This window comes from Anabrus simplex, chromosome 13 (genome assembly GCF_040414725.1).
Source record: "Anabrus simplex isolate iqAnaSimp1 chromosome 13, ASM4041472v1, whole genome shotgun sequence".
NCBI lineage: Eukaryota > Metazoa > Arthropoda > Insecta > Orthoptera > Tettigoniidae > Anabrus > Anabrus simplex.
Genome location: NC_090277.1, coordinates 26,110,995 through 26,125,124, shown reverse-complemented (window position 1 = coordinate 26,125,124; position 14,130 = coordinate 26,110,995). Strand labels below are relative to the sequence as shown.

Here is a 14,130-nt window from a genome sequence, read left to right as displayed (position 1 = left end):
TACACAGTGCCCTACTAGGTACATATATCTCTTTCATTTTTTCATTGAAGTACTCAATCATTGGTCGTATTTTATACCAATGATCTGTCAGTTTTTTATCTCCCACAGCTGGGTTTCTTGCAAAATGGAGGCATTTCAGTAGAAGTACAAATTTATGTCTATTCATGTAGTTTCTAAAACATGGAATGTTAATTAACCGGTGCATTTTCCAGTAATCCCTAATACGAGACACTTGCACAATACCTATGTGAAGTCCTAAAAGTACACGGAACTTGGCCACGGTGACATCGTACCGGTCCGTAATCCTTGACTTTTCAGTGACATTTCCTCACAGAAGTAACTCTTCTGCAAATGCGTTAGATTCAGTGACAGTGTTATTCGGCAAGTTGTCATCTGCAAGCAAGCAATAATAATTGGTTTTGCGTCACTTGGCAGTGGAAACTTCATTCCCGGCCAACCAATAAAGTTTCTTTGTATCATTGAGGACAAATCTTAACTCCAAGAAATGACCCCTGAAATATTGCCAATGTTATGTGGCAGGCGATTTGTAGATGAGATATTACTTATGTCTTCCTCATCTTCTGTAATGTGAGAATCGACACACACATCCGTAATTAAAATTCTCACTCAGGTGGCTACAGTCACTTTTCACACTGTCATCCTTGTCATCACTGTGGTCACTATCAACGCTGTCACTGTCACTAGCGTTCAGGAGAGCTTCCGGACTACCATCATTAATTGCAAATCGCCTGTTAATCCTGCTAACGGGTTTTCTTGTAGTGAGAAGGTTCTGAGACTTCACTGTTCTCTCTTGGCATCGCAGAAATATATGCCGACTTGTAATTGCTACAAAGATTGTAACTAACAATTGATCTTGTACTGGGTGGTACACCTCCATGCCGCTAATTCAAACTTTGCGCCAGTTGAAACTCCCCTACGGGAGGAAACCTGAACTTTATCTACAGTGTTAATTTTCAAATTTCTCAGAAGATGTCCCTACTCGTAAATTTTGAAGTTTCTGAACTATGTCGTTTTCGATGTATTTTTGTTTTGCCTGTAGTAAGAAGTGTGAACATTCTCTTCTAGAGGACACTACTGAAGAATTACAATTGTGCACCCTAGTGCGAAGTGAAAGAACTTTTTTTTGGAGAAATTTTGGGTTCAAAAGTTTGTTCTTTGTTAAATTTCTTTCAGTCATTGTTTATGTTGGCAATATTAACCCTTTCTTTCCCCTTGTTTTGAATTTGACCAATCAAGAATTTCTATAATTAATTTTCCACCAATAATGTGTTTCTTCTTCAGCTAGTGTAGGGGTTTTCGTTATTAACCAATAAAATGATTGTGGGCAGGTGTTCTCATTCCTTAAACGCCTCGAACTTTCCACGAGGGTATATAAACTGCTGTTTTTTGGGTCTCCGTGCCACTTCAGTAACAGCTATCGGTGTGTAAAGTACGTAGCAGGGGGCGGGAAGCGCCTCTTTCTTCGGGCAGCAGTTCAACCACAAGGTAATGGCTTTTTAATAACTTCTTTTCTTGCTAGCTCAGCAGGTTAACTCTCGGGGCAGGTCCGAAGCCTTTTCCATGTAACTTTCCTCTAAAATGTAAAGACTCTCGGTATCAATTCTTTCTGTTTAAACTACAAATTGGGATAGAGAGTGCTTATTCCTCTCGAGCTCCCACTCATATTGCTTCGAGGTGAACTTATTTTCTCAACCGTTTCTTCCTTAACGTAATGTAAATTGTCTGCTTATATAAGTCACCTCTTCAGTATGGGATTAGCCCTTGCATTAGGGGCCTAGTGCCAGATTAGGTTTTAATAAAGAAGTATATTAGGAGTGCAGTTTTGCCTCCTCTCAAGTTGGTTTTGTCGAGGCAATGTAATATTTCTATTTCTTCACTAAATAGGCCTCAGTAGGTTGGGTATTTTTACCCCTGTGTCTATGTCCTTGGAGGACAGCTTGAACGTGGAGTTTGGTGTGGCCTTTGATAGGCTTGAACGTAAGAGCGGGTTGCTCTTTCTTAAAATTCGTTTCTGCGTGCCTCTAGGAGGCTTTAATGTGTAATTGGGAGCAAGTGCTCCTAGGTATAATTGGGGTTTTCTGCCCCTTTGTCGAACCTTGTAGGTAAAGTTGGGCTAATTGCTCAAGAATTGTGAGTCCGGGGCTCGAAACCCAAATTCTGTAAAAACTGTAATTGTACATTCTTAAATTATTGATATTCAACTGTGTTTCTGTTATTCTCGTTATTTCTTGATCTTGATAAGAAAATATAACCTTGTTAAATTTTATCTTAACTTTAATTTCGTAGTTTGAGACCTGTTCACCCCCGCACCTTCCTTCACCTCTGCACATCCACGAAAACTCGGTAACAAGTGGTAGCAGAGCGTGGTTGAATGGGTCTCAATTAGCCCCTTTTGACGGCTAAACATTGCTTTGATTCGAACTCTAACAATTTTCTCAGTTGCTGGAATTTTTGTTTTTTCCTTTTTCAAAATTGTTCTGTCATCATGTTCGGCCCTCGCGAGGTTCTTCATCCTTTCTATTTGCGTAAAGAGGAATTAATTTACGAACTATCTCTCAGAAATGTTCAATCTGGAGGCACGGTTGCAATCGACTCCAATAAACTAAAAGATTCCCTTGATTTGCCTATTTCCATCCCGACTTTGGGAGAGAAAGAGATTGACGATGCTCTCTCCACGATCAATAACAATACTACTGTGCTAGCATCTGTAGTTAGTTTTTTTGAAGTAAGTGATCCATCTCCTAATCAACTCAAAAGAGTACAGGCTAGGTTGTACCACTTTTATAATAGGGTATGTGATCTATTGTCTCTGAAGTTAAATGACGTTCAGGGTAAGGAAGCTAGCGTCCTTGCCGAAAACTTGTCCCAAATGTCTAGTAAGGTTAGTCAGTTGTTATCTGGATCTGCCATCCCTAAAGTCGACCAACCTATGGTAGTAAATACTGTTAGTGGGGAGGACTCCTCGAAAGAGGAAGGAAGTAGTACTGAGGCGACTACCCAACGTACATCTGCCCCATTAGAAACTATGTCAGATCGTCGCAAGTCCATTCCTCCCTTTGTGTTAAATAATGCTCCTTCCGAATCTACTTCTCCGCCACGTAGGCCCCTTCCTACTACGTCTCCGGGGTTCAGCAGTTTACCCCATCCATTAGCAATGTTGCTCAGAGGTATTTCTAAGTTTTCTGTTAACACTACCAGTGAAGTTATTTCATTCATAAGGTTTTTAGTTGAATTTAGGATCATGCCCTTGTTTTTTCTCTTTCTCCATGTCAGATTTTGCAAATCATCTATCCCTATGCAATTGGTATTCTCTCAGACAAAATAGTAAGAGCCATTGCCGAGCAATCATCTATTGAAGACTTCCACGCCCACTTGCTAGCTAACTTCATTCCGGCTAGGGCAAGGTCCTCACTTATTCAGAAGTACTATTATCGTGTACAGCGGTTGGATGAAAACTTGGCGGATTTCATCCAAGATATTAAGTTCTATACTAGGGTGTTTGCTCTTCACTTCCCTGAAGATCAGATTGTACAGGCTATTGTGGAAGGTATTTCACCATCCTATAGGTCATATTTGTGTTTCGCGGCGTGCCCGCAAACCTTCTCTGAACTTGAAGCATTGGCCGTCTCAGCGGAAGGAGTTAGATACGCCGATTCCTTGCGTGTCGCGAAAGAACCCCCTCCTTCTTTTAGTAATCCTCGGCCTCCACCTCGCCGAAAAGTCACACTCCGTAAGTGTTATGCTTGCGGGTCGTCTGACCATCTTCGCAATAAGTGTCCATTGATCAAATCTAGTAGGGCAAATAATGGAGCTGGTTCATCACAAGGCTGTTTTAAATGTGGGGCTTTCTCACATATCGCCAAGAATTGCCCAAATTTGAATAGCACCCCCTCCTGCTCAACTTCTGGTGCAACTTCCACCAATGCCAATAAGAATAAGTGACTAGTGGCTTCGGCTGAGTCGACTAATCCATCTTCCCGAGGCTCAGCCCCTGGTAAACAGGTCGAAAATTCAGGGAATATTCAGTATTCTAATTTATCTTTTGAGTGCCCCAAAGAATGTCTTAGGATTGCGGCGGATACCCCCGTACCTGTGCCTTTTCTCAAAATTGAGTTAAATAATGAGCCTATAACAGCTCTATTAGATTCAGGCAGTGTTTGTTCTATTATTTCGGCTGAATGGTATTCAAAATTGAAATCTGTTTGTAAGCTTCCTGACTATTGTTCGTCTTCGGTCCAATATGTTTCGGCTAATTCATCTGCATTAGAAATTCTAGGTTCTTTAAATGTCAAAATTCGTATTTTCAAATTTACGTGGAAAGTTAAATTGTTTGTGGCCAAGCACTTGTCTTGCCCCATAATATTGGGAGCTGACTTCATTTCTCACACTGGTCTTGTGCTCGATCTTCAGAGTAGGTCGTGCACTTTCAAATTTGCATCTAATTGTAAAATCCCATTATTGAAATGTAATCCTGCATCATGTTCATCTATTTCGCCTACCCAGGATGAGATGTTGTTAGACCTTAGACATCTACCTGAGGAGCAGGCTGATAGTATTCGCAAGTTGTGTCAGTCGTTTCCAGAGGTGTTCTCTGATACTCTTGGTGTTACTGACCTGATCGAATACAAAATTGAGGTCACGGATTCGATTCCTGTCCGTTTTCCTCCTTATAGGCTATCCCTACCTAAAATGAAGGCTCTGAAAGAAATCATTGATCAAATGTTAAAGGATGGTATTATTAGGCCCTCTAAGTCGGCGTATTCTTCACCTATTTTTCTAGTCCCGAAACCCCAAGGTGGCTTCAGGCCTGTCATTGATTATAGGGCTCTCAATCGGAAGGTGGTGTTACAATCTGTGCCCCTTCCTGACCTTCATTCTTGTTTTTCATGGTTTCGTAAAGCTAAATTCTTTACCATCTTGAACCTGAATCAGGCCTAAAATCAAATTCCCCTAGCGGAAGAGTCTTAAACACCTTACAGCGTTTGCCACGGATTGGAATTTGTATGAATACAACCGCGTGCCTTTCGGGCTCCCCACGGGAGCAGCTGTACTCACTAGACTGCTAGATAGGGTCTTCTCCGACATCAAATTCGAGTACTTGTATCACTATCTTGATGATGTCGTCGTATTTTCGGAGACTTTCGAAGAACATCTAGATCATCTGCGAGAAGTTCTCAATCGCCTTCGTAAGGCTGGGTTAACTGTGAAGTTATCCAAGGTGGCCTTTGCTAAGCCCTCCATGTCATTCCTAGGGCATATTGTGTCGCCTGATGGTGTTGCAGTCGATCATTCTAGAACACAGGCCATCCGTGATTTTAAACCTCCCAAGGACATCAAAGGTATCGCCAGGTTCATTGGTATGGTGAATTTCTTCAGGAAGTTTATTCCTAACTTCGCTAATAGAGCGGCGTCCTTGAACCTTCTTCGTAGGAAAGGCATCAAATTTGAGTGGGGACCTTCTCAACAAGCCGCTTTTGAAGATCTTAAATTAGCTCTCTGTAATGCCCCTGTCCTTGCTATGCCTGATTTCTCGAAGAAATTCATCGTCCAAACCGACGCGTCGTCGTCGGCGGTAGCTTCAGTCCTTCTTCAAGAGACGGAACTAGGGAGGCGACCCATCGCCTATGCATCTAGGACTCTATCGGCTCAAGAAGCCAAGTATTCCATTTATGAGTTCGAAGGTTTGGCAGTCTTATTTGCCTTAGAAAAGTTCCGTCTCTATCTGGAACATGTCAAATTCGACCTGGAGACGGATAATCAAGCCTTAAGCTGGGTCATAGGTAGGCCGCGTCGCACTGGTCGTATAGCCCGTTGGGCCATTCGAATTTCTGCCTTCGAATTTGATGTCAGGCATATCAGAGGTACTGAAAATGTTGTCGCAGACGGACTCAGCCGTATGTTTTCCAACGACGTCGAGACCCATGAACCGGTCGATAGTTCATCACCTCCCGAATCCATACTACCGGAGGTTAATGCCATCTTAACAGATGCTCCCATGTTCTTTAGGGACATTGAGAAATACCAACGTGAAGATCCGACGCTGGCTCCGATAATGGAAACTCTTTCTTCCGGGGAACATGTTGTCCCTTATGTCTTGAGGAATGGTGTTCTATGTTGCCCTTCGAGGCATGATAAGACGATGAAAGTTGTCGTCCCAGCTGTTCTTGTACCTATGATCTTCAAGTACTATCATGAGACCCCATTAGGGGGGCATCTAGGCATCTTTAAAACTCGTGAAAAGATTCGTGAAAGGTTCATCTGGAAGGGTATGGACGGTGAAATCCGTGAACTAGTAAAGGCTTGTAAATCTTGCTTGCTTAGTAAACCCACCATGTCTACCAAGGTAGGCCTTTTGTCTTCTCATCAAGCGTCGCGCCCTATGGAACGCCTGTGTATTGATTATGTAGGACCCTTCCCCCAGTCAAAGGGGAATGCCAACAAGTTCATCTTTGTATGTGTAGATGGTTTTACAAGATTTTCCTGGTTATTTCCGACTAAGCTGGCTACCGCTCAGTCCACCATTACTTGCCTAAATTCTATCTTTGCTTCTTTTGGTCCGTGTCAATAAGTTGTGTCTGATAATGCTAAGGCTTTCACATCTAATCTATTTCGTAAATTCTGTTTTGACCTGTCCATTTCTCATGTGACAACTTCTGCTTATCCTCAACCATCTCTGGCTGAACGGGTTAATCGTAATCTCAGGTCGGCCCTTATTGCCTATCATCATGAAGATCATTCCCGGTGGGACACGTCCCTGCATTGGTTAGTTTTTGCTTTGAATTCGGCGGTTCATGAATCTCATAAATGTACTCCAGCTTCGTTGATGTTCAAGTTTGTTCCCAACACGCCGCTCTCTAACCTCTGGTCTCTGAATGACATTCTACCCGAGACAATAGATCCAGATAATATTAAAGATCTTTGGAAGAAGGCTAAAGCCAATCTTAAAGTGTCTCATGAAAAAGTTAGGGAAAGATATGATCGTGGACGGAGACCCACCAATTTGAAGGTAGGGGACCAGGTGATGGTCAAGAATTTTGTTCCCGCGGGCAAGCTTGCCCCCAGATTTTATGGGCCGTGTACTATTCTCGATTTCCTTACACCCGTTACCTTATTGCTAAGCAATCCAGCCACCGAGAGGATATTTAGGGTTCACCTGTCGCAGGTGAAACCTGTATAATTTCTGTGCTAACTTGCTTCATATAATTTTGAAAGAAATAGGAAGGTTATATTTTTTTGAGGGGTTTCACTTTCAAGGCCTTCTGCCCCTTCAATAATGTTTTTATATTTAAGCACTTATTGTAAACCTTCCCCGACCAGTTAAACTGCCATCCTGTCCTTACCACGGCCATTACCACGCTCCTGTCTCCTGCTAAACAACACACAGTGGCTTGTATATGAAATGAATATCTCCACGCCGCTGGTCCCTCAACCTCTCCTCAAAGCCTGTGCCCTAAAAGAATGATGGTCCAACAAATTCTGCCGCCGAGATCTTAATGTTTCAGTGCCCCCGCAGCAGCGCGGCGCTGTACCGCCACTGAGGTGGGGTATGGGCCCGCTCCTCTTCAGTGAGGCCAACCCGTGTACGGCGAGCCGGAGCCCTCCTCCCGGCCAAGGCTGATGTGCGGCGCACAACCTGCAACTTGCCCGCGACCTGCATGTTCGCCGCGGGCGCGGCGTGCTTCATCTCCACTACTCCTCTCATAGTGCGGGCGAGCGGTATCTTAGGGTACTTGAGGGGTCCGAGCGGCCTCATCTGAATTCAAGCAGCGGCGGCTGGTCTGGCCGTCAAACTTATCAACGTTTAAAGTACTTATTCAGCTATATGGACATTCCAATTCAACAATTACTACCTTTTTTTGGATTTTACTGCAATATCTGGTGGACTTAGAAAATTTTTCCTTAACTTTGAAAACTAAAAGTTTCCTTCTGAATTCAACTTCTACAAACATAAAGACATTACTTCAAAAGTTACTACAAGAATTTTGAAACTGGATCCAATCACTTGAAGAAAACTTGTTTGTAAATACTTCTGCAATTAACTTCTATATCAACATCATAACTTGTTTTGAAACAAAAGTTTGTTCTTCTGTGTTACCCCTTGGAGGGTTTTTTGTGGGGGGGAGGCCTGTACCGGGTGGTACACCTCCACGCTGCTAATTCAAACTTTGCGCCAGTTGAAACTCCCCTACTGGAGGAAACCTGAACTTTATCTACAGTGTTAATTTACAAATTTCTCAGAAGATGTCCCTACTCGTAAATTTTGAAGTTTCTGAACTATGTCATTTTCGATGTATTTTTGTTTTGCCTGTAGTAAGAAGTGTGAACATTCTCTTCTAGAGGACACTAATGAAGAATTACAATTGTGCACCCTAGTGCGAAGTGAAAGAACTTTTTTTTTGGAGAAATTTTGGGTTCAAAAGTTTGCTCTTTGTTAAATTTCTTTCAGTCATTGTTTATGTTGGCAATATTAACCCTTTCTTTCCCCTTGTTTTGAATTTGACCAATCAAGAATTTCTATAATTAATTTTCCACCAATAATGTGTTTCTTCTTCAGCTAGTGCAGGGGTTTTCGTTATTAACCAATAAAATGATTGTGGGCAGGTGTTCTCATTCCTTAAACGCCTCGAACTTTCCACGAGGGTATATAAACTGCTGATTTTTGGGTCTCCGTGCCACTTCAGTAACAGCTATCAGTGTGTAAAGTACGTAGCAGAGGGCGGGAAGCGCCTCTTTCTTCGGGCAGCAGTTCAACCACAAGGTAATGGCCTTTTAATAACTTCTTTTCTTGCTAGCTCAGCAGGTTAACTCTCGGGGCAGGTCCGAAGCCTTTTCCATGTAACTTTCCTCTAAAATGTAAAGACTCTCGGTATCAATTCTTTCTGTTTAAACTACAAATTGGGATAGAGAGTGCTTATCCCTCTCGAGCTCCCACTCATATTGCTTCGAGGTGAACTTATTTTCTCAACCGTTTCTTCCTTAACGTAATGTAAATTGTCTGCTTATATAAGTCACCTCTTTAGTATGGGATTAGCCCTTGCATTAGCGGCCTAGTGCCAGATTAGGTTTTAATAAAGAAGTATATTAGGAGTGCAGTTTTGCCTCCTCTCAAGTTGGTTTTGTCGAGGCAATGTAATATTTCTATTTCTTCACTAAATAGGCCTAAGTAGGTTGGGTATTTTTACCCCTGTGTCTATGTCCTTGGAGGACAGCTTGAACGTGGAGTTTGGTGTGGCCTTTGATAGGCTTGAACGTAAGAGCGGGTTGCTATTTCTTAAAATTCGTTTCTGCGTGCCTCTAGGAGGCTTTAATTTGTAATTGGGAGCAAGTGCTCCTAGGTATAATTGGGGTTTTCTGCCCCTTTGTCGAACCTTGTAGGTAAAGTTGGGCTAATTGCTCAAGAATTGTTAGTCCGGGACTCGAAGCCCAAATTCTGTAAAAACTGTAATTGTACATTCTTAAATTATTGATATTCAACTGTGTTTCTGTTATTCTCGTTATTTCTTGATCTTGATAAGAAAATATAACCTTGTTAAATTTTATCTTCACTTTAATTTCGTAGTTTGAGACCTGTTCACCCCCGCACCTTCCTTCTTTCACCTCTGCACATCCACGAAAACTCGGTAACAGATCTCATGCCCGGAATTGCACATATGATTAATAACACGTTAATGATGTATGTTTACATACATATGTGCGGAAATACTAGCTTTAATATTTGATGCGGAGTGTGTCACGTGTGTCATCATCGGCACTGAGTGAAAATGGAATCATGGCGCATACGTGTCGTCATCGGCCGCGAATGTGTTAATAAATTGGGACCATACTGCTTTTAATTTATGGATTAATAAAACTTAAAAAACTCATGCTTACGGCCACAGTACCTTTTGTGTCAATTTAATTTAGTCTTAACATCCAATTTGCTAAACCATTCACTTGAAATTCTGTACTAAATGACAGTTTCGTACCCTTGAAAATTTTGTTATAAACCAAATTTAAGACTTTAGGTAGACTGAGGAGTTCTCACAAGGAAAATTAACACACATTCCCCAGAAGAATAAAATAACATAATCCAATTATGTAAAAGGAATTAAATCATACAATAGTTGACCAATATCAGAAGTGAATTATGGGGATTGAATGTTTATAACACAATCATACTGAAATTACTTTCAGTAAATTTAGTAAGTTCGATCTTCAACCAGCATTAAACAGATTACCATTCGAAAATTAATAGTAATCAATGACAACAACAAGCATGCCCACTTTGGAAAGGGCTGGGCCACTCCCCAAGCAGAAGTGCAATAATGCAAACAGATTAGGAGCAAAAGAAAATCAGAAAAGCAAGTCCTCTAAAAATAAAGGGGAAAAGCAAATTAAATAAGAGAGTTCATGAAACTTCAAACACATAAATCTCTCTGAAAACTGCCTCGCTTAATAACCTGCCATTTACCAATATAAAGCACAGGGGTAGATAATTTACAATTACTTTATTAATAATATTATTATTATAATTTTACAATTTGTACATGAATTGCTAAACAATTAATATTAATAGTCCACTAATGCGAGCTCTCAGATTGTGTTATCCACATATTTATATTAAAATTTTTGGAATATCACATGCACAGCACTTTTCTGACGGTTGATAAAACTTTGTAGAAATAAAAGTAGCTGTATAACGGAGGTGTTTCCAAAACAAAATCACAATTGTCAAAACTTAGTCTTGGAGATGTAGCAGGAATTCCAAGGCACATGTCATAACTTACAGCGACAAGGCTTGAGGACAATCACATAATTAAATATAAGTAGATGAAGGTGTTTCAGGAAAAAAATTGATCCTGGGTATTAAACGCAGTGTATAATTGAATTCAGCCAGGTTTCATTGTATCAGGTGCATTCATGACATGGTATAAATACAGTATGCATCCCACATCCATGCTTGCAGCAGACAGACACAATGCTCACACGAGGTAGGGAATCTGCTATGATGGCGACTGCATTAAATGCATATCTTGATTGATTGATTGATTGATTGATTGATTGATTGATTGATAAGCCAGGAGTCTTGGGGAACCTTGTATCTTGAAGCAGTGTGTTATTGAGTGTTATTGAATCTTCCATGTAAGTGAGATCTTCTTGGGAGACATATGGAGCATGTTCAAGATGATTATTTTACTGATAGTGATGTAGTTCCCAATAGACATACTGAAATTACAGAGGAATTTCCAGAAGGTTGTACTCTCTATCACAGAGACTGGGGATATAAGATATTGTACGGGGATGTTTATTCTGTCAGAGGGGACTTATTGCTTATTGATTGATTTACTGATAAGAGGGATGAAATATTAAGGATAAGATTAGTTTGTGATAATTTTCAGGAGGTGGGATTTATTGAAACATATAGGCCAGGAAGAGAGGAAAGGGACATTGAAATATTTGAGAAAGTAATAGCTTATACAAATTAAAACATTAATAATGATATGGTATTAATTGGGGGAGATCTAAACTTGCTTCAAGTTGAATGGAATGGAGCTGCAGGTGAATTTCCATACGTATGGATCATCCATTGTTGGAATATGCAAGCATTGTTTGGTATACACACCACGAATACCTAATAAAAGAAATAGATTGTGTGCAGAGAAAGGCAGCAAGATTTGTAACAGCGGATTTCAAGAGAAAAAGTAATGTATCAGAAATATTAGATAAACTTTGTGGGAAGCCTTAAGTAAGAGAAGAGAGAGAACTAATCTTATAAAATTATATAGAGCCTATATAGGAAAGGACCTGAGGTAGGGGTGGGAGGTGATATCTGAGAGAGTCATCATTTGGAAAATAGTTATGTTGGCATGGCTGGCAAGTATAAGACTACAACGGGTTTCAGCACAAGTGTTTGAAGTAATTTTTCCTTGACTGGGAAGGGTTTGAATGTGTGGAACAGTTTACCAGGGTAAATGTTCCATTGTTTTCCATTATCTTTAGAGATATTCAAGAAAAGAATAAACTGCAACAGAGAAATGAGATGAAATATTTGAGGGCATCCAGCTGGTTGCATGTTATTGTGTATAACGAATTTTAGTGAATATATTATTTTTCCATTCCTTTGTCTACGGAGATTGAACAGCAGCAATAGGAGACTGTCCATAGGTATTATGAGCAGAATTTTGTAAATAATATCAATTTTTAAGAATGAGCTGTGTGTTTAATAGAAAAAGTATTACTGTAACTTGTATGCTACTATATTTTCAGGAATTGTCTTTTTTAATTTAAAAATAAATGCTTGATTATAATGTATTCTTTGTATCATTGGCCACCGAGGTAGACACCTCATTTGCAAATAACGTAATTTTGACATGATTCAATTGGACCACCTTGCATGAGCATGTAAGTCTGAGTTTTGATGCATGGTATCTGTAAACTATGCGGCAATACATTGAATACATTGTAGAGGGGACATGCAGAAGTGGAGAGCCCTAGCAAGTGTATCTGTTTATCTGTGCGTCATGTTCTTTTGGTGTGTGTTCTCGGTAAGTCTGTGTTATTGTGCAGAATAAGCAACTAGATAATAAATCTTAGATAGAAGTTACCAGTCCAGTATTTATTTACCTACCACCCTGCCAACTCGTGACTGTACGAAGTATCAGTTTTTCCTTTGAGCTTTGCCTTGGGTAACATTTCTCACTGTGGGTAAACATCCTAGCTTTTTACATATCCGAAGTTATGCTTTCAAGACAACCTCATTTTTATGTGAGTCTGTCTACCCATGGTGGTGTAAGGCTTATTAGATTCTCTGTGACAGTTGTTTTGTAATTTGAAGAGCATAATTTTGGTATCCATTTGGAGTTTGTTTTTGGATTCTGCATTTGATGTTATTATCTTACTCTTTAAAAGGTATTACTTTTTAGTTTTCTTTGTTCTAGTGTTCCGGTGGATACAGGTGATAGTAGCTCCAAGATATTGGCAAAAGGAAGTGATCTGTTGTGTGATTTGCCACATCATAATGTAGGTGACGTACTGCAATTATTGCAGTCGGGGGAAAGTCCAAACCATTCTGTTATACAGTTGGTCCCCTATTGTAATGAATGTGGTAGGAAGTTTTCACACAAATCGCATCTTCGAAAACACCTACTCACTCACACTCTTCATCCGCCACTTTGTTGCAGCTTGTGCGGTAAGGGGTTTCGCAAGAATAGAGGCCTTAAATCACACATGCTCACTCATAGTGAAGAACGGCTGCATGGTTGTAAGGATTGTGGTAAGAGATACCGCTCTGCGAAGACACTACGTAAACATATGCTCATTCATAGTTAAGTGCGACTACATGATTGTTACAAACGTGGTAGGAGGTAAAGCCCTAAAAGCCAGGCTAGGTGAACACATCTTTACTCGTACTGATAAACGACCGCACAATGTAACCATTGTGGTAAACTGCTTCGTTGGAAGGGTGCGCTTTATAAACACCTGCATTCACTCACCGAAGAGTTTGCGAACTGATGAATGGTAGTACGTTTTCCCGTAAGTGTAATCTTGAAAGACCACTAATCACTCATACTTGGAGTGTGTTGATATTATTGTGGTAAAATATTTTGTAATTGGAGCATGGTAAATAAATAACTTTTTGCATATACTGGAGAGTATTCACTCGCATGTCATGATTGTTGACGTGCATTTTCTCTTAACTATAATCTTCGAAAGGACATGTTCACGCACACTTGATAGCGCCCAAATTTGTAAATGAATGTGGTAGTAACTTTTCATCAAAAATCTAGCTTTCAAATATACCTGCTTACTTATCCTGGAAGATGCTCACGGTTGGTACAAATGAGGTACAAGTTTAAAGTTGAAATGCCGGGCCTGTTATTCCATACTATGACTAAGCTGTAGATATTCGTGTGAAGATAAATTTTCTCAACCAGGTATTAAATTACATATGCTGACTCTTTCTGTAGAAAGGGGATATTCCCTACACGGATTTGGTCAATCTTTCTCACACTGTCGTTCCGAATTTGCTAATAGTTCCTCACACCAAGATGGTAAAAATTTCTCATGCACTGGTGTAACAAATGTGGTAGAAGGTTTATTGTAAGTTAATTCCATTTAATATCCGCTCTC

General features: G+C 40.3%; 1 protein-coding gene across 2 annotated transcripts in view; it reads left to right on the top strand.

The window, feature by feature from the left end:
* Window positions 1-13,752, top strand: part of LOC136884869 (zinc finger protein 782) — a 68,939-nt gene extending 55,187 nt beyond the window's left edge. For both annotated transcript variants that reach the window (XM_068230100.1, XM_067157161.2), the window contains exon 6: window positions 12,939-13,752. In XM_068230100.1, the coding sequence (XP_068086201.1) occupies window positions 12,939-13,329 (391 nt within the window). In that variant the 3' untranslated portion in view covers window positions 13,330-13,752. The remainder of the gene's footprint in view (window positions 1-12,938) is intronic.
* Window positions 13,753-14,130: the final 378 nt, after the last annotated feature.